We start from the raw sequence: 22252 nt of genomic DNA, 5'->3' as shown, positions 1-22252 counted from the left end.
ATTCTATTATGATAACAATATCAATGGTTTATCTTTTATACCTTTTGTAAAAATAAAGTTTTTTCTTTAAGAGGATCGGTACGTATTTTCCGCTGCAATGCTATTCAAATGGGGATTCATTTTTTTCGAATCCTGAGAAAACTAATAAGTATTTTTGAAAAATTTAAACGCAGAATGAAAGATTACGTTATTAGCGAGGGCCGAAAGTCCCTGAGACCTTCTATAATGTTTATTTTAATAAGTTACAGGGGTGAAAAACTAAGAGAAAATTTAGTGTGATTTTTAATTTCAAATATATCATTCAAAATAAACTTTTTATTTATTCTAAGGGACTTTCGGCCCTCGGTAATAATTTAGTCTTTCATTCTGCGTTTAAATTTTTCAAAAATATTTATTGGTTTTTTCAGGATTCGAAAAAAATGAACACAATGCCGTGGTAATATTTTTCAAAATCTTTGTCTTACAACGCACTCAGCCGAATATAATATTGTCAGTGTCAGCATATATTGTCAGTCAGACACTGACAATCAGTGACAATTTTAAATATTTGACATTGCATCGGGAATATGTTGAGTTATTGATTAAATATTATTGATATATAGTGTATTTGATAAATAATTGATTTAAGAGGTGAACTTAATAAAAAGTTATTTATTGTGTATTATTTGTGGAAGATGCAAGCAAAGAATACATCAGGATAATATATTCTGTGATCCAAGTATTTTGTTGTTAAAGATGTTCAAAATTGTAAGCGTTCCATAACAATATATTATTAAAAAATCACTTTAACACTTTTCCTCTTTTCTCGATTGAGTATTAGTCTTTGTTGTAAAAATAAATTTTTACAATCACTGAATACATAGTGAAAAAATTATCACATTTATTAACTGAATTAATAATTTGCAATTATAAAAATAACAGTTATCCAAGAACATTCAAAACCCATCTCTTTAAATTAATGATGACGTTTTCAAGTAGAATGACATTCTAGTAATGTTTACATATCCATACCAGTGTGAATTTTACTACACGTAATTTGCCGTGTAAAGACAGAAAAAGTAGGGGATACACGTAAAATATTTGCGAATTATGTACCCATAGCCTTAAATGAAAATGAAAGACAGTTTATATTTCATTCCGCTTCAGAAGTAGTGATGTTGAAAAAGTAACTATTCGTTACAAAGTACTCGTTACTTACGAATACCGAAGGTAACGATTACTATACAGAGAGGTAAATCGCTACTTTGATTACTTTGATTACTCTGATTTCTTCGTTACTTCGTACCAATCGTATCAGAGCGAGTGCCTATTTGAGTATGGTATCTACAATCGGTTGATATCGGAATCGGACGGGTATTCCACGAGTGTTCGGTATCAGTACAGTTAATTAAAATTTTATCTATGAAGGACGAAGGCTATGAAGAGTTTTACAGGATTACAGGGCGCTGAGAAGTAGCTGAAACAGACGGAGGTATCTCATTTAACAAAGCATGCACCCAGAAACAGATGTCTATACGATTTGTCGAGGTAGATAATTCACAGAATTTCACAGATGTTAGTTCTTTTGAAAATAAAAATGCAACATATTAGATTTTAATAATAAATACACACTATTCTTATCAGGCCTAGAAAAAAAAATAGCTTAGATTGACCGGAAAATATGTAGACTAATATTTCTAGACTATGATCATCAACTTTAATTTTCCATGTAGGTATGACATTGTTTTTATTAGACAAGGGCATTTAACACTAAAAACACAGGAATAAATCTATTGTTAAATATAGTAGGTACATAGAGACTTGCAACTTTTTGCATTGTATTTAGGATTAGGATGACGTCTGGAAAAAAAGTCTACAATAAAAAAATAGGAGGAAATGCATTATTACATTTTAAAGTGTATAAAACACATCGAAAAATGCATAAACATGTTAAAATCAGTATATTAAGGGCCAGACTTTCTTACCTCGGGGTATTTGGGGTCACTGAACACAAATTTGCAATCAGAACCGACCTCCGAAGCACCTGGGTGCCCAGGGTTACTGCTAAGGTACTCATCTAGAGTTTAGAGGGTTTGTTTTTGGCACTTAATTGATGCAAACAGATTACTCGAGATTACTGATATTGTGGAGCAGCAATGACAGAACAATTACATATCATTTAATTTCTATCCATTAAATAGATCGGTGAAGGTCGTTATATCGGATCTTATACTTATACTTACGAAATACTGCGAAATGCGATTCTCGATATGATTACCGGTGCTCAAATACAAGAGTAATCATAGTAATCAAAGTATCCTACTAATACTAATACAAAATATGTGCTGAGAAATGCGATTCCCGATATGATTACCGGTACTCAAATACAAAAGTAACAAAAGTAATCAAAGTAACGAATACTTTAAATTATTACTTTATACAATAGTAACGATTTGTAACGAATACTCGAAAGTAACTATAATCAACATCACTATTCAGAAGTGAAAATCTTGGAACCGTTAAGAGAGGGTCTATGATCTACTCTGAACCGAAAAGAAAACAAACTGTTTCCTTAAGCAAAATTATACAAATAATTCGCTCTCAGACGAACGATACCTAAATAAGAAGACTAGGGGGAATCTAAGATTGCATTCCATAACCTGTCTATTTATCTAGGTAAAATTTCATCAAAACTTGGTTCCCTGCACTCAGATAGGAGTAAAACTAAACTGAAGTAACACTAAATCCACAAGGGAATAATTTTCCTGTAGCTGGCTGTATACCATTAAGGCGGATTGACATTACTAGTGAATAACGAACGTGGCTCACGCTTACGTAGTTAAAGGCGGGTTGACATTACTAGTGAATAACGAACGTGGCTCACGCTTACGTGTTTTGCCCGTGCTATTGGTAGATATTTTATTATCTATTTTCAAACTTGAGTAGTACATTTGTATTTATGAAATGCATAGATACAAATGTACTGCTCGAGTTTGCAAATAGATAATAAAATATCTAACAATAGCATGGGCAAAATACGTAAGCGTGAGCCACGTTCGTTATTCACTAGTAATGTCAACCCGTCTTAACCCGTGCTACACGACTAATGTAAACAGATGTTCGTGCAGCACGATTGTCTCACGAATGATCTACACCACGCCACGATAGATATTGTGCAAGACTTGATTGACTTTATTTATTTTTAATTACTTACATCTAAACAAATGAAAAACACTGAATTTATATCCTTTATTTTACAAACTACGATATCTAATTTATTTTACACGTTATTACACTAAATCTAATAATTTATCTAATTACAAAATATACCGCGCCCGTAACATCAAACTACACCGACGTTTTCAAATTCACAACTGAACTGCTAATTCCAAAAATCCCTATTTTTACATTATTATAATGCTCTAGAAGTAAATAACAAGATCTCGAATAATATGTATTTACAAGTTTAAAGAATTTTCTCCAAAAGTCGAGAAGAAATAGAACATCATAAATCATAAAAAAAGGTTATTTGGTAAACAAATTCGGGTCTGTTAGGCCAGGAGCTGAAAATAGTCGGTGGGCTAATTATGTCACAATATTAAACATGTTAAATATTTCACGCTCTAAAGACAGTCGTAGAGAGTTAATATTTGATTAAGCACGTGCTTTTACCCTCAAAAATGAGCATCTGCATGAACGGGAAACTTTTATATTATGTTACATTTGTAGAATCTAGAGATCTTGTTAGATCTGTAGAATAGATTTGTACGAACGTGATCCTGTACTCTGGAATGATTCTGACGCAAGGTATAAAATAATGACGCACGAAACGCAGCAGTAGAAAGAACTTGAAATTGAAAATTTTACAGCAAAACATGTACTAGAGAAATGATAACTATTATTTCGCAGGTTGTAATAGTAGCCTCTAATTACTCTAATACAAATGACCATGTCATGTCCACTACTAACACATAAAACTCTTGTGCCCAGTGTAAACACAATAACGTTTCTAACGAAACGTATTGCACAGAAGCGTAGATAACGCTTGTTTTTTAGTGTGAACCACGTTCGTTATTCACTAGTACCTAATGTCAACCCGCCTTTAATCACAAAAAAATTTATTGAAAAATCCTTTATAAAAAGTACCTATATAATTTTATTAAAATCTCTTCAATGCTACTTCAAATCAAAACGTTTTCGATATAAAAATATCATCGTCACTGTTAGAACAGATTAATTCTATGCTGCCTTGGATAGTAACGGGATGTATGAAACCGACATCACTCTCAAATCTACATATAGTAAGGCCTACAATAACTAAAAAAGTAGGCAGCTACCTGGATCTTGGAGTGTCCCGAACATGGTCTATTTCTAACTTATTACCCTGGAGTAATAAGGAATGTTTTCATGAGATGCACGATATTTTTAATATGCGAACATCTTTTATGACAATTGATGACAAAGCCGGTATCGTTTTATTATTACGTCAAGGCAGCTGTGAGATTCCCACGGTTGGAAGTCATTATCGGCCGAAGTCTCTTGCCTTGTCCTACAGTCGTCTTCACCAATAAACGCATCCCTCTGCCGCGGCCGTTTAACGAAAAAACATATGCTGGTTTTCTTCCTCGGGTTCGAGCCATTCTTCAGCAACGGGCCGGTTCTACACCGCAGATGTTTTTGCACCTGGCACCACGTGCCTTTTCGTTTCTTTCCTTTCTCGACGATTTCTAGAACACTTTTTAAAAGTCGGTTACTTCGACTTCTTCAAATTTATGTACTTATTTTTTATGTTACCTAAAGAATTTGATCCCGGACGATTTATTTTAGACAACAGATTCTTCTTTTAACCGATGTAGTGATACCTTTCCGTATTTTAAAATACCTAGTTTGTCCATATTTTAAAATATTGTGACTCGAATTGTGTTTGTAGAGACTTTCAAAGATTGAGCAAATGGAATATGCACAAAGTATATCATTGAATAGAACATTCAATTACACTTTGTAATCATTTTCTTCGTCCTAGTTTATTACTCGTTACTGAATATAAAACCATTGATTATAGTATTAGAGGGAGTACCTCTCCAATACTACAATCAATGATAAAACCCTGATTTTTTGGTTACAGTAAATATATAGGATAGGTATTCTACAATTGAAGGGCTTAATGTGAAACAATGACAAGCCACACATGAGTTCAAAAAGATTTAGTGTTATTTTTGGTTAAAGTAATAGTATAACAAGCCACTAACAAATTATCTCAGCCCTTCGTTAAAGACTGCCCGATAAATCTATGGTCACACTATTGCATAGGCCTAGTTTGTTCTAGTATCTACTCGATATAATGACAAGCCACATCAAAATGGCGAACATTGGCGGAAGCCTTTCGGATAATTATTGAGTTCTGACGATTCTAGAAAGAAAAATAGCAAAGTTGACTTGACGTTCGATGACAGTGACCGTGACCCTGACTATGTACAATCTAGAAGTGACGCAAGTAGTGAAAATCCAGCATTATGTTTTTGACGTTTCGACTTCCAATCCGAAAATCGTTCTCAAAAACGAAAAATTAGAAAATCAACTGATGTTGGATTTCCTTGCAAATATAATCTTAGGTTAATATAAAAATCGGAAAAACGGAAAAAACGCAAAAAACGGAAAAACGGAAAAACTGTAGGTCCAGACGAAATACCTGCAGAATTACTGAAATGTCTAGACGATGAAACTCTACCTGTACTACTGGATCTGCTTAATGAAGTATATAAAACCGGAAAAATACCTCAGGAATGGTTGGTGTCCACCTTTGTAACAATACCTAAAACAATATATGCCAAAGATTGTTCAGACTATAGGACAATATCACTAATAAGCCATACCCTCAAAATATTTCTAAAGGTGATTCATGGAAGATTATACAGAAAGCTAGAAAATGATATGGATGATACCCAATTTGGGTTCCGTAAAGGACTTGGAACAAGAGAGGCATTGTTTGCATTTAATGTCCTCTCTCAATGATGCTTAGATATGAACCTGGATATTTATTCCTGTTTCATCGACTTCGAAAAAGCGTTCGACAGAGTCCGACATGAAAAACTAATAGAATTAGAGATAGACCAATATAAAGATAGACGAACAAGAGTCCGAGAATATTGATATAAAGAGAGGGGTAAGACAGGGTTGTGTACTGTCGCCGCTACTGTTTAACGTGTACAGTGAAGCCATATTTCAGGAAGCGATAGCGGAACTAGGTGATGGAATCTCTATAAACGGAAGAACAGTAAATAACATAAGATTCGCTGATGACACCGTTATAATGGCAGACACCCTTGAGTTGCTACAAGAATTGTTAAATAGAATTAACGATTATTGCATTCGATATGGACTCAAAATAAACAAGAAAAAAACTAAATTTATGATTGTCTCAAAAACACAACATGGAAATGAAAGGTTAATACTAGAGCAAACCCAAATAGAAAAAGTAAAGACATACAAATATCTGGGAACCTGGGTTGATGACAAAAATGACCAAAGCAAAGAAATTAAAGTCCGAATTGAAACTGCAAGGCAAGCATGTATAAAAATGAAGATACTGCTTACAAACAAAGACCTTCAGTTGCCTCTCAGATTGAGGGCTCTAAGATGCTACACATTTTCTATATTACTATACGGAATGGAAGCTTGGACATTGAAAAGGCAACATATAAGAAAAATAGTAGCGTTCGAAATGTGGTGTTACAGAAGAATGTTGAAAATTCAGTGGGTTCAAAGGATTACCAATGTTGAAGTGCTACGACCTTTAAATAAGGAGTTAGAAATTATGAACAGTATAAAAACAAGAAAACTAGAATATTTGGGTCACACTACCAGATGAGAGAAATATGAGCTGCTAAGAGTTATTATGCAAGTAAGGATCCAAGGAAAAAGAAGCATAGGAAGAAGACGCATCTCCTGGCTGAGGAACCTTAGAGAATGGTTTAACTGTAATTCATTACAACTGTTCAGAGCAGCAGCCAACAAAGTGATCATAGCCATTATGATATCCAACCTCCGCTAGGAGATAGAACTTTAAGAAGAAGAATATAAAAATGTAATTATCATTACAACCGATAGTGGCTTAATTCCATCAAAAATATAATTGTCAAACATACAACAAGAAAACAGTTTCTGAACATTTTTATGTTGATTACTTCTTACTATCATATTATTTGTCGACTCCATTATGATATCCAACCTCCGCTAGGAGATGGAACTTTAAGAAGAAGAATATAAAAATGTAGTTATCATTACAACCGATAGTGGCTTAATCCCATCAAAAATATAATTGTCAAACATACAACAAGAAAACAGTTTCTGAACATTTTTATGTTGATTACTTCTTACTATCATATTATTTGTCGACTGATTGAATTTACGTAAAAATGAGAAGAATTCAATTTGATGTCAATTCTTAAAAAAATAACGTATTCAAAATTTTAAAAGAGAATTTTCCCAAAACGTTGAAAATTCGGATGGCCCGGAAGCATTGTCCGGGACGCCGGGACATGACTTCGTAATTCGGGCCATGTCCCGGATTTTTCGGGCTAGTTGGTCACACTATCTATAGATAAAAGGTGCTGAAAACGATGAACGTAACTTAAAAGAGAGGATTTTGAAACGTTTGATCTATTGCCTATTTATATTTATATTTGCTTTATAATTCCATATTAATTTTAAACATATATCATAGCATTTATCAAAAAAAATCTTTCAAAACCACAGCAATAAATTTAAGAGACTAAACTTAGTTAAATTATTTGTAAAAAGCGGACATTCCCATAAGATTTCTTGGTCCAGATATTGTTTAATTCTGTCGTCTTTACAACTCAGGTCTTTAAAAGCCATCCTACGCATCTCACCGCTTAACCGGTCATTTTAATTAATTAGTTGATTTGTAGATTAATATAATAAACGTGTTAAGACTTCAGCTGGCGGCAGCTGTTTTTCCAAGAAATTGGACCTGGCGATGGCGGTCGGACTGACATGCCGTAATTGTTTTTAAGATGAAATTGGTCTTTTTTATTCTATCAAGGTTAAATTTCTTGACATTTTGTCCTACCGTTGCCATGATTTGGTGATAGAAAGAAAAAAGTGAACTGCTTTAAGGAGTTTGAAATGCGGGTGTAATTAACACATATTATTATGAATTATTATGTACTTTGAAATTTATATTTCCTCTTGATGCACTGGCAAGTGTGAAATATTTTCTAACGGTCTTATAAAGTTTGCTATATCTACCCGTAACCGTAACTGCAAGTTGTTAAGATCCTCTGCATGTTATTTTTTTGTGGATTTTAGACAAGTAGGTATAATATGGTAGAGTAGAGAGAACATTTGAGTATATCAAAAAAATTGATCAGACCAGTAAAAATGAGACTAAATAACTCTACCTGTGAACTATACCTGTTACTTACGTAACAGATAACATAATGTTGCCATCATCATTCTCTTTGCCTTATCCCTATGCGGGGTCGGCTTCCCTAATTGCATTTCTCCACACAATTCTATCTTGGGTCATATCTCATATCAATGTTAATCCCCTTTACCAACATGTCCTGCCTTATCGTCTCCCCCAGGTCTTCTTTGGTCTTCCTCTCCTACTCCTTCCAGGAATCTGCACTTCAGCTATTCTTCGTATTGGGTGATTAACGTCTCGACTTTGAACATGACCAAACCATCTTAACCTATGCTCTCTCATTTTGGCATCAAAGTGTTGCCACACCTAAACTTCCCCTAATATACACATTTCTAATAATAGATATACAGGGTGATTGATTAGTGGGGTAAAGCTCAATAGATCCGCTATAGTAATAGTTAGCAATAAAAGTTAATAACAAAAATTTTAGCCACCTTTGAGCTTCACATTAGAAAATTAGTTAGACTGTTGCAGGGTGTTCGATAACACAGTGGCAGACCAAACTTATGTTTTTTTAAATAGAACACCCTATATTTTATTTTAAATTCAAAATCCTGTTGACATCTTCGTCACAAAAATAGGTTTGTTATGTTATACAGGGTATTTACAAAGTTATAACCAATTTTATATGAAAATCGTAACAACTCCCTGTATAAATAAAAATACGCAAAACAGCATTGGTTTATTAATGCCATATTTTTTTATGTAAGTGTTGTCAAAATTTTCAAGAATTAATGATATTGTTAATTTTCTTTATATCAAATACAGGGTGAGTCAAAACGCAAGTACATTATTTTCTCAGTAATTTTAAATGGAACACCCTGTATTTTATATCACTATTGAAAAGTACCATTACCGTAATTTAATTTTCAGATAACATTCCCTTATGTCTAAATTTATAAGTTTTCGAGATATTTTCATTTTTCAATGGACCAGTAGCGTGGCCACCCAAATCACCAGAATTTAATAAACTGGACTGATTTTTTTTGGGATTACGTTAATAATGAAGCTTATAAAATACCTTCAACAACAAAGGATGAGATGAAAAATAGAATACAAAGTGTATTTCGATGTGTTAATTTACAAATGCTTCGTAGAGTAAGTAGCTCATTCAATGATCGTTTTTAGGCATGCATAAGTGTGTTAGGAGGTAATTTTGAACACCTTATGTAAATAAATATTAAAAATATTTTATTAAAAGTAGCTTCTAATTTTTTCAAACATGTTTTTTTTTGCAAAATGTATTACTGATAAATTATTTTTTGTTCTTTATTTGTTTCATTGTTACATTTACATACAAAAGTAGTGTTTAATTGTCTTCACAAAATATTGTATTTTGTGTTTTTTGTAAAATTTATTACTAATTTTCTTTCTTTATTTGTTACATTTACGTAAAAAAGTAGTTCTTTAAACGTTTCAAAAATGTTGCATGTTGTGGTTGTGTTTTTTTTTAATTTATTACTTATAAATTATTTTTATTTCTTTATTTGCTACATTGTAACATTGATTACCAGATTGATAATCAGTAATCGTCAATTGTCAATTCAGTCATGGCTTACTTAAAATTTAGATAAATTTAGACACCTAAAATAATTTGCTCTGAAAAATGAAAATATCTCGAAAATTAATAAATTTGGACATAGGGAATGTTATATAAAAATTAAAGTACGGTAATATTACTTTCCAATAATGATATAAAATACAGGGTGTTCCATTTAAAATTACTGAGAAAATAATGTACTTGCGTTTTGACTCACCCTGTATTTGATATAAAGAAAATTAGCAATGTCAATAATTCATGAAAATTTGGACAATAAACAAAAAAATCTGGCATTAATAAATCATTGCTCTTGTGCTTATTTTTATTTATACAGGGAGTTGAACTTGTTACGATTTTCATACAAAATTGGTTATAACTTTGTAAATACCCTGTATAACATAACAAACCTTTATATTTTTGTGATGGAGAAGTTAACAGGATTTTGAATATAAAATAAAATATAGGGTGTTCCATTTAAAAAAACATCAGTTTGGTCTGCCACTGTGTTACAACTAATTTTGTAATGTGAAGCTCAAAAGTGGCTAAAATTTTTTGTTATTAACTTTTATTGCTATCTATTACTATAGCGGATCTATTGAGCTTTACCCCACTAATCAATCACCCTGTATAATAGAATATCGTATGGGGCGTCAATAAGTTATTTCATCAATGACATACCATGACGTCACTTTTACTTTTACTCCCTAGGGAGGAAAAGTACAACTTTAATCCCTACAATCAGCTCAGGAAAAGTACACTTTCGGTAGAGGTAGGTGAAAAAATACGTTTCTAGATAGGACAAACTCCAAATACATAAATCAGTAATTAGACCCACACTAACATAGGTATTCCTGCGAGGCATGGACATTAAATAAGAGGGAAAAGGTTGGAAAGATGGGAAAGGAAAGAAAGGAAGAAGGAAGACAGAAGACGGGTGGGAGAGAAGAACCAATAACGAATTAATGGCTTTGTACAAAGAACGTACCGTCGCCAGGTTCGTCAATTTGCGAAGGATCAGACGGTTGGAATATGTAGAAAGAATGGCAGCGAACAGAATGCCTAAACTAGTTATGACCAGAAATGTAATAGGTCCCAGAAGAAGAGATGTAGAACCAGAACGAGGTGGATTATTATTAATGTGGATGATTGGACACATGAAGGTGAGGGACGGGAGAAAAATTAAAAAAACAGAAGTGAAGGGAGAAATATTGTTCATCAAGTCCTTCAGAGTAGTTAGAAATTTTGTATATACTTAAGTGTGAGGTTTGTTTAAAATAATTGTAATTAGTTGTTAATCTTATGATTGTATTTTCTAAAAATGCACTAGTAGGTCTGGATCCCGCGTATGAACAAAATGTTGATTAATAGCAAGCTGAAAACTTATTAACAGCTTAAGGGTGTCTAGTTGGATAAACTTTGATATATGGGAACACTGGAACAGGGGCAGTTTTAATTGTGGAACAGGTTAAAAATTTGGAACGGTCAGACCACGAAAACAGCACATTTATTTTGTCCGACAGAACAGAATTAAACTCTCCGAACAGAGATTAAACTCTCATGCAAAAATCAGACTGCTATTTATCACCTGTCATAATTCCTGTCATTTGACATATTCTACATTTTCCAGTCATTGAAACGCCCATTTGATGATAAATAGCAGTCTGATTTTTGCATGAGAGTTTAATCTTTGTTCGGAGAGTTTAAGTCTGTTCTGTCGGACAAAATACATGTGCCGTTTTCGTGGTTTGACCGTTCCAAATTTTTAACCTGTTCCACAATTAAAACTTCCCCTGTTCCAGTGTTCCCATATATCAAAGTTTATCCGACTAGACACCCTTAAGCTATTAACAAATTTTCAGCTTGCTATTAATCAACTTTTTTTTTCATACGCGGGATCCAGACCTATAGATCTTACTAGTCTAGACATCAGATAGGTGTTAACAAAATAACATAATAACAAATAAAAAAAACTGTGGATTTAACTGAAACTTTAAATAATAAATCTACTAATTTTCACAATAAACCAGACACTTTTTGACTGTTAGCCTTTTGACATCCATTAAATTGTTAATTTCTCATAACCTACTTTAGGCTTGTTTATTAAACTAAGCAGAAAATAAGGATTTAATGATGAAAAACATCGCTAGTTATTAACGTACCTAATTTTTTTATTATCCAACATAAGCAAATGAATCAAAAAGGAAAATGTTAATAAAGCCTAAGGCTACAATTGAGTTTTAATTTAAATATTTTTTATATGCTAGAATATTCCACAGGGTGTTCCGAACTTTAAGAAAAAAACACAGTATTATTGTTACACCCGGTATAAAATGACCTTTACCTGTCTAGCAACAATAATATTACATAGATTTTCTTAAATAATAAGGCAAGCAAGCAAGCATAGTGATTTAACCCAGCCTGAGAGACTTGCTCACCCCTAGAGAATGACATTCGGGTGATACAATTCATTGGGGCGAGGAGGATTAACTCCCGTAAGCAGGAATCACTCAATAATAAGGCTATAACATACTAAAAAAATCACTCAAATCTGACAACAGGTTTACTAAATTCGAGACTTCTAAAGTGTAGAATTCAGCAAGTGAGTCGATTATTTTGCTCTCAAGTGTAGTTGGCTCCTAGACTATAACAGCCTGTTGTGCGTATCAATAAAAAATAAAATAATCTCCAAATATTATTTTTGCTAAGATCTCTGGGTCCCTAGAGAAAACTTGTCAGAACGTCCATGTGCATCGGGCGTCTCGAAACTCCAAAATATTATTAACACCGGTGAAGGAAATATAAAAAACGCCAAACCTGGAACGGATACGGCGGCAGGCAGCCGCAGGAAGTGGAAGAAGGTACTATATAATATGTGAAGCTGGTTCGCTGGTTATCTCGTACACCTTGTGCACCATACCGTGGTAAGTACATTTCAGCGGTTTGCTCTTTTAAATACAGGATGTGAGATAAAAAAATAGATATCCGATTCTTTTTACTGGTAAAATAAATACCTGTAATTGGTAGTGGAAGTCTTTATTTAGACCTAATTATTCCGTATTGATTTGATTAAGAAAACGATCTTCTCATGCAAATTGATTGGCTGTAAGGAGAGCAGATAATGGTCCCAACGATTACTGTTGATGAGAAATGTCCTTATGAAGTTGAAGGTAAACGAAAAGTAGAGCTTATTACAATATAAAACAGCAGGAAATTTCAAAGACCAGTTTAATATATATAATCTTTAGACCTTCTACCCTCTCGGGTGTAGGTATGACTTGTGCTCTATTAACAGTGCACAAATCTCTTCCATTGCTTCCTGTCCTGTGCCATAGCCTTAGTTTCGTTCCATGATATTCCTTTTTTGTCAAGAATCCTTGCCGTTACTTCGTTCCATGTCTCTCTCGGCCTTCCTCTACTTCTTTTCCCCTGCACCTTCGTTTCCCATATCTTCTTAACTGGTACTTCTGTCAGTAGTCGTTGTAAATCCCCCACCAACTTAATTGTCTTTTTTCAATATACTCCATCATTGTTTCGGTTTTCAGTTCTTCTCTTATGTAGTTATTTCTTACCTATCCCTTCTAGTGACTCCTTGAACTCTGCGTAGATACCTCATTTCTGCAGCCTGTATCTTACTTTTGTGTTGTCTATTTAGTACCCAGGATTCACATCCGTACGTAAGTACTAAGTACTAAGACCAGTTTAAATTAAAATAAATTTTATGAATAACCGTATCCTCCTTTTAATATTTTTTCCATAAAAATGAGTATCTTTTAGAACTAATTTCATTTTCCAAGAAGCAGTACGTAATGAAAGTTCGACTTTTCAAGATCCTTGACAAAGGATAAGATATTTTTCATATTTCCTTATATTTTTATCTTAGTCCCAGCCTATCTTAGGTTTTGCACCTTTATCTCGTACACTTTGTGCACCATACCGTGGTAAGTACATTTCAGCGGTTTGCTCTTTTAAATACAGGATGTGAGATAAAATAAAATAGATATCCGATTCTTTTTACTGGTAAAATACATACATACATACATAATCGGTTGCCTCTTTTACCATTAGGTGTCGAGGATTCCTCCTTTATATAATACTCTCTGCAAATTTACGCCACTTCTTCCTATCTGCTTCTAAAACTTTTGCTTCTTGCCACGATGTTCCTCTTTTCTTGAGTATTTCGTTTACACTAGTGTTCCAGCTTTTCCTTGGTCTGCCCCTCCTGCTTTTACCCACTGCTTTGGCCTCCCATGTCATTTTCACTTGTCTCTCACCACTCATTCTTATCATGTGTCCAGCCCATTTTAACTTCTTTTCTTCAACTTTTTCGTTGAGCGATTTTACCTGTAATTCATGTCTTATATCATCGTTTCTTCTTTTGTCTAATCTTCTTGCTCCCACCACTTTTCTTAAGTATCTCATTTCTGTAGCTTGTAATCTTTTTTTTGTCTGTCATTAAGTACCCAGTTTTCTGCCCCATATATTGTAATTGGCATATATACAGTTGTTTGGGAAAGTATACAACGTATTTTAGTATTTTAGTTTATTAGTTTTTTATAGTTAAGCATATGACTACTTAATTATGTAATAACAAATACCCTCTTAGTTTTCTTATAATAAATATATACATAGTTTAACTCCATTTTATATAATAGATTTCATAGTTAAATCCTTCTTTGCTACACCACTGGTTGTTCATAAATATTTTCTTGTTGAAAGAGAAAACGCACTCACTTTGACAAAAGTTTGCTTTTTAATAACTTCATCCATAACGGAAATAAATAACAGTGGGCTCAACACTCCACCTTGTCTAACCCCGTCGTTATTAGAAAATTCGCCGGAGATTAAGTTACTTGTCCTGACCTGGTTTTTTGTGTTGACATACAAACTCTTTATTACACTTACAAGTTCTTCATCTACTTCCTTGTTTATCAGGCTTTGCCATATTCCTTCTCTATTGACCATGTCAAACGCCTTTTTATATCTAAAAACGCCAGGTACAGTGTATCGTTTTTTAACAGTGTTTTTTCAGTAATTTGCTGTAGTGTGAATATATGATCTTGTACGCTGTGTGATGGTCTAAATCCACTTTGTATATCCGCCAGTCGAGGCTCAACTATTTCTCGTAGTTTCTTTTCTAGGATAATTTCGTAGATTTTCAACGCTGAGCAGAGAAGTGATATACCCCTATAATTACTGCACTCTTTCGTGTCTCCCTTTTTGTGTATAGGCAGTATTATTGAAATGTTCCAATCCTCTGGGATTTTTTTGTTTGTCCACGCTAAATTTAGTAGGTCATATAATTCTTGTTTACCCTGTTGTCCAAGATATTTCAATAATTCAGCATCTATTCCGTCGATCCCTGCTGCTTTACCAACTTTTAGTTTTTCTAGTGCATCTTCAACTTCTTCCATCTTTATTTTAGTTTCATAAACGTCTTCTTGCCCTCTTTCAGGTGTTTCGTCTGTTATCTGTGTGCGATTCTCTGCAGTTGTATTTTCATTGTTTAAAAGTTCCTTGAAATATTCTCTCCACCTTTCTATAATGGGCTCATCCTCAGTTATTATATTTCCGTTTCTATCTTTTATCTGCTGTAGTTTAATTTCCGTTTTACTTCTCATATTCTTTAATACTCTATAAAATAATTTTGTATTTTGGGTACTATTTTCTTCCATAGTTCTTCCAAATTCTTCCCAGGCGTTCTGCTTTTCTTGTTTTATCCTTACTTTAACTTTGTTGCGCTGTTCCTTGTATTTATCGTATGCCTCTTGATTTCTTTTTTGTATGTACATTTTCCATAGCCTTTTCTTTTCTCTGACTTCTTTTTTAATATCGTTGTTCCACCAGCTTGTCTGCTTTTTATGATTATTTCTTCTGGTATACCCGCAAACTTGCCCTGCTGTTTCTAATAGTATTGCCTTAAATCTGATCCACTTTTCTTCCACATTTCTACTTTGTCTTCTCTTTTCAATCCTTGCAAACTGTTTTTCTGTTTTTTCTATATACTCATTTCTTGTTTGCAAGTTTCTCAGCTTATAGGTTCTTATTCTTCCGCTATAGTTTTTGTTTTGTATCTGTTTTCGGTCCTCGACTTTGTTGTTATTTAATTGTTTATGTTTAATTTAAATAACTGAATATAATGTTGGTTATCGATAATAATTTAAGAAAAATTTTCAATTTTTTTTTAAATTAGAAGATTATAGTTGCATATTAGAATATAGTTCTTGATTCCAAACAACTTTCCTTTATAACAATTTTCAATATTGTGAAAAATAAAGCTACTTTACTCTTGAGCGAAATTCATATTTTTTGACACACCTCGTATAATGATGGTTGACTCTTAGGTTTTGGACCATGCAGAGCTTTTTATGAAGAATAACTTTTTTTGTAAAATTAATAATAAAATTTTTTCCATATGGATACAACTTACAGGAACATACTGTATATATGTACAATACATTATACAATACTATAGTAATAAAATTGATGTATTTTTTGTAAATTCCAGTAATTTCAGGGGGGCAAATGCCCCCCTGACCCTGTCAAATGACGCTCCTGTCCAAGCATTAGAAATCAATTAAAAATATCTATTCCAAACATCCATTAGTTTACGCAATACACGAAGCAACAAATCGTCTCACTTCTTCTGAAACAAACATAATATTATTCTGGATTCCTTCACACGTTGGCATTTTAGGTAATAAAACTGCTGATTTTGCTACAAAGGTAGCAATTACAACAAATCAGACATTAAATTCGTTCAACTAGCAACAGATTTAAAACCACTTTTTAGGTCCCAAATTAACAAATGTTGGCAGAATCAATGGAAGGGATCAAATCTCGAAACTGCACAAAATACAACCTATCATCGAAACCTTTCAGCTACCTAGGTTAGGTAGAAGAAACAAATTAGTCGTTCGCAAGCTAAGAATTGATCGCACACGGCTGACATATGGACACCTCCTGGCTAAGGAGAAATCACCTATGAAAAGTGTAGTGGATCATTAACCGTTCAACATATTCTTAATACACAATGTATCGAATACGACCAAGATCAAAGAAAATACTCTATACAAGGTCTTACGAACTTAACTTTGGTCAAACGATCATACCTTCGAAGTGGTTAACGAATTTAAATATCAAGGAGCAACAATCATCTTCTTCTTTTCTTCTTCTTTTTAGCCTTCTATCGTCCACGTTTGGACATAGGCCTCTCCCAACTCCTTCCATCGGTCTCTATCCTGAGCAACATATTTCCAACTATCCTGAGCAACAATCATCAATGATAACAAAATAGAACGAAAAGTTGAAACGCGAATAAAGGCGGAAAGCAGATATTGCTTTGCAATGCAACATCTAATGTAGTCAAAACTTCTCTCACGAGGTGCAAAAATCTAGATAAGTATATAAGACCATAATACGACCAGCCGGGACCAGCAGTTGCGTATGGAAGCAAAACATGGATGGTAACAAAAAGAGAAGTAAATAAAATGCTGGTGTGGTATAGAGTGATATATGACCCTTTCAGAGATAGCGAGACAAACGAATGGAGCCGCAGACACAACAATGAGTTAGTTTCTCTTCGGAAAGGAACATCTAATCAGATATAATAGGCCAATAGATGGGCAGGATATGTGATACGCAGTAACGACAATCGTCTTAAAAGCAATGTGTTTTGGGAAAGACCAGATGGGAGAATATCTGTAGGACGACCTAGAAAACGGTAAATGCAGTCAGAGAGGATCTGGAGAAAATGGGAGTGAAATAAAGGGAAATACTGGCACAGGACCGACCAACATGGAAAGCAATAGTAAACGTGGCAAACACGAAGAGTTGTTACGCCATTGATGATGAAGATCTTAGAATGTGATCCCCAACCAATTAGAACATCTTCAGAGTTTACTAGATTTTCTTCGAGAAACGAAATTGTATTATAAAATTTAACGTTCTCTTTATTGTTAATTATACTTTAATTTAAAATTTATATGTAGTAACAAAATATGTAACAATCAAATTAAAATAAATGACATCTTGTAATACACGAGTATTCAAAATTAATTTTATTCACATCTTTCCAATAGTCTCAAATTATTTTAAGATTATCTGATGATCCATTTCGCTTACGAATTCAATTTTAATGACACCTATAATAACGGTGGCTTCCGGTGAACAGAGGCGTTAACAGTAAAAGACCCGAAATAAATTTAGGTGATTTATATGTGGTATTGCCCAATAATTGGATAGAATCTGCTCTGAATGGGGCAAATGACCATATACAAAAAGGCAGTTAAAAATAGTTTAAGGAAATCTATTATTTTAAATTCCTAGATGAGCGCTTTTAGCCTTAGGATATCATCAAAGTTATTATGCAATGCAATATACTTTGCAATAATGATTAGAAGAACACCTAAAAGTGTTCAATTTGGATTCAGAGCAGGACTCAGAACGAAGGAAGCATTTTTCAGTTTGCAAGTTCTAATACAGAGAGCCAGGGATGTCAACTGCGATGTGTATGCATGTTTCATTGATTTCGAGAAGGCATTTGACATGAGAAGTACCACACGGGAAACTAATTGTTATCCTAAAAACATCAGGACTCGATGGTAAGGATATAAGACTGATCTCAAACTTATATCTCCAACAAAAAGCAACAGTACAATTCGAAAATGAATTGTCCGAGATCTTCACAGTCGGAGAAGGAGTTAGACAGGGTTGCATACTGTCACCAGTATTATTTAACATTTACTTTAAAAAAATTTTAGAGAATCGGATGAACCAGAAGATGGTATTGCAGTAAATGGCCAACTTATAAACAATATTAGATGCAGACGATACAGTATTGCTGGCAGATAGCGTGCAGGGGCTCAAAAGGATGATGATGTAGAAACATGTAACAAATACATACATAAACGTCAATTTTACAATAAGCGATACACCGTTATAAAGAGTGGAAATATGTTACTTGGGCTGCAACATAAAGGATACTGGAGATCGTAGCTACGAAATACAAACTTGTATTGAAAAGGCCAGAAGCTCTTTTAACGGTTTTAGGAAGATTCTCTGCAACTTCTTAATCATACACATAAAAATTCTTAGATGTTACGTCTTTTGTGTCCTCCTATAAGGACTAGAAAGCTGGAGTCTTATAGAAAATGCCATAAAATGATTAAAGCTATTTGAAATGTGGTGCTACCGACGTATGTTAAGTTATTAATGTTAATAATAATGAATCATTAACAACTTACCATTAATACTGCAACTCCAGTCTTATCGTCCACCCACCCAAGGATAATATCAGCTTTCTCCATCTTCCCATCGGAGCTAAATCCCAATCCAATGTATCCCCTAGTTTTAGCCTCTACTCTGAACAATATCTCCTGATGTCTAGGTTGCCATCTCAATATTATCCTACCTTCTCTATCCAAAGTTTCCGAATGGGTCCAAGCAATGTCACTTGAAGCGTCTCTTTTTTCTCTATGTTTGGATTCTTCGTCTATATCAGGTAGTAAATCAAAATCTTCCACTTCTGGACTTTCTGATCCACTATCTACTACACTACGTTTTCTTAGTAAATGTCTATCATTTTCAGGCTTTTGAGAGCCGCTGTTTTCCTTTGGAAAACTGTCAAGTAAATCAAAGAATACGGTGTCTTCTTGACTTTCCTTGAAATATTCATCAATATCATTGAATCCATGAAGTTTCCTTCTGCTCTTCGGATGATGATACTTTTTATTATACCTTTTATCTAAATTATAATTTATACTATTTACACTTTCCACATGTTTGACGTATTGATCTAGCAAATCTTCTGTAGCATTTGTTGTGATTTGTAGAATGAAAATTAGGAATATTAGAAGATCTGACCATTTAGGTGTCATTTTTGTGACTGAGGACTAGTTGATCATATCTGAAAAATAAAAAAATAGTAAATTTGGTGATAAACTATGATAAACTTTGTCATACTACTACTACTCTGGGTTAATTAGCAAAATGCAAGGAAAAGTTATTTACCAGCAATTTTATTGCTGGAATCAAATCTTATGACTGTATATATTAATAATATAGGTATGCGAAGTCCGCAGATAGTGTGCTACTTTTTATCAATAATTAAATAACTTGGTAATATGAAAGCTCTTTTCGTATAGATTATAATTCTAGAAGCCGATGGCAATTGAATAATCAGTTTAGCAACAACTGAATTGTTAATTAAAAATTTACGGTCGCTATAATAACCACAATAATTATGATACGTAAGAATAATTATGATTTTTGTATAAAAAGACACTGTACCTATGTAATGTACTTTACAGAATTGAAATTGGACTATTTAAACGGCCTCAGGAATATTTTAAAGTTATAATCAATTTTTTGGCTTATAAACAAATAGAATATCTCGAAAAAAATTACATTAAATTAAATCATGAAAACAACACTAATGGTAGGGGAGCAAAGTATGCTAAATGTGCAGTCACTCGAGCGCTTTGGGGACCTATTGGGTTGTGAAGAGTAGGTCCTAAAGCCAAAATAAGTTAAGTAAAGTTTTCCATTTTAGTGGGCGCTTGCCATTTTTTAATTTAATTTTCCATTTCCAACAATTGTTTTTTCCGATTATAACGTCATCTATCCATAATTCGAAAAAATATTTCGAATAAAAGTTACTTATTTTTACGTAAGGAATCCAATCCAAATCTGTAATAAAAAATGAGGGTTCCCATTTAAGATTTTAAAGTAACCCCCCACCCCACCTCCGTGGGGGGTCGTGTTTGGTGCCATTCGATAGATTTTTCAAAAATATTGAATAAGTGTATTTTACAGTTTTTCGATCTGATGTTCATTTCGCGAAATATCGTGGGATTCGTATTTAAAATATTAAATTTACCCCCCACCCCTCTCCGTGGGAAGTCGTGTTTGGTATCATTCGATAGATTTTTAAAAAATATTGAGCACATATTTTTTAGTTTTTCGATCTGTCATTCATTTCGCGAAATATTCGATTTTTTCTTGTGAAACTTTGGGACTCGCCCATTTCCTTACGCCCGGCTTAAATCGTCAGATTTTTGAAATATACACTCTTTTGCATGTACTTAGCTTACCTTATCTTAATCTGACAATTTCGAGTTTTTTTAAGGATAGATTTTTTTTTCGGGCCCCCCTTAACGAACTCCCCTGTGTTAAGAGCCAATATATGGTAGAGGTATATCTACAGGGTACCAGGTTTCTCCCCATATGATAATCTGACGCGCTCGAGTAACTGCAAAAATCCCCGCTTGGGCTCCCCTACTAGTCCAGGGCGCATTTGTTTTGAGATGGACGTTGAGAGGTGACTCAAATTTTTTTGCAGAAATTGCTTGAAAATAACTCAAATAATAATATTTGAGTTATCCTCCCACTCAAAAAGGTCCGGAACATTGTTTAAATAATTAAAATGTAAAAAAATTAAGGAAAAATTTGACTTTTTTCTTCATTTTTTGATTATAACTTTCAAAGTATTCACTTCCGAGAAAAGTTATACTGACATAAAAGTTGCGTAATTAAATTTCCTACAATATAGAATTGGCTACAAATTTTAAAAATTATCACCCTTGTTGCAAAATAGCAATAATTGCGAAAGAAACCATAAAAAACAAGTATTCGCATTTTACGCTTTTCAACCATTTATGCTACACGTAGGACCTTCATATTTTACCCTGAAAAACTTTATGATATAATAAAATAACACTGTAAATTTTATTAAGATCGGTTTAATAGATTTTGAAACATAAATTTTGCAATCCAGCTTTCGCAAAAATAATTCATTTTTTTTTTAATGTTACAGGACTGAAAATAAAGCAGATAGCCAGTTGAATTTTTTTTGCTTATAGAAGTGTATCGCAACTTTCATTTCCAATTTGCAAAATTAAAATCGATTAATTACCACGGCGTCAGGAAATTTTTTAAATAAACATTAATTTTTAGTGCTACGCGCAGGATAGCGGTGTTCGATTCACACAAGTTGATTTCCACCAAAATTTCTTCCAATCTTTATCTAATATATTATTTTCTTACTCTATATTTTGTTGTATTTTAATATTTTAATTCCACAAAAATCAAACTAATTTTATTATTTTTTGTGAAATATTGTTTAAACAATTGCATATTTTTAAAAATAATAAACATTTATTCTCTAAGTTAAAATATATGAACAAAGAAAGTTTTTGCTAAAAAAAGTGTTATTTTAAAAGACAGAGAATGTGTTTTTATTTTGCAATAAACAAATTTATTTATTTATATCGAAATGTAATAAAAAT

At 33.2% G+C, this 22252-nt stretch overlaps 1 protein-coding gene across 1 annotated transcript in view; it reads right to left on the bottom strand.

The window, feature by feature from the left end:
• LOC114345034 (MOXD1 homolog 1) overlaps positions 1 to 22252 on the bottom strand; it is a 93689-nt gene that overhangs the window by 19964 nt on the left and 51473 nt on the right. The window contains exon 2 of the mRNA XM_028295866.2: positions 19211 to 19872. Within this exon, the coding sequence (XP_028151667.2) occupies positions 19211 to 19843 (633 nt within the window). The 5' untranslated portion in view covers positions 19844 to 19872. The remainder of the gene's footprint in view (positions 1 to 19210; positions 19873 to 22252) is intronic.

This window comes from Diabrotica virgifera, chromosome 3, assembly GCF_917563875.1.
Source record: "Diabrotica virgifera virgifera chromosome 3, PGI_DIABVI_V3a".
Taxonomy (NCBI): Eukaryota; Metazoa; Arthropoda; class Insecta; order Coleoptera; family Chrysomelidae; genus Diabrotica; species Diabrotica virgifera.
The sequence above is the reverse complement of the archived record's forward strand: the minus strand, read 5'-3'. Positions and strand labels throughout refer to the sequence as shown.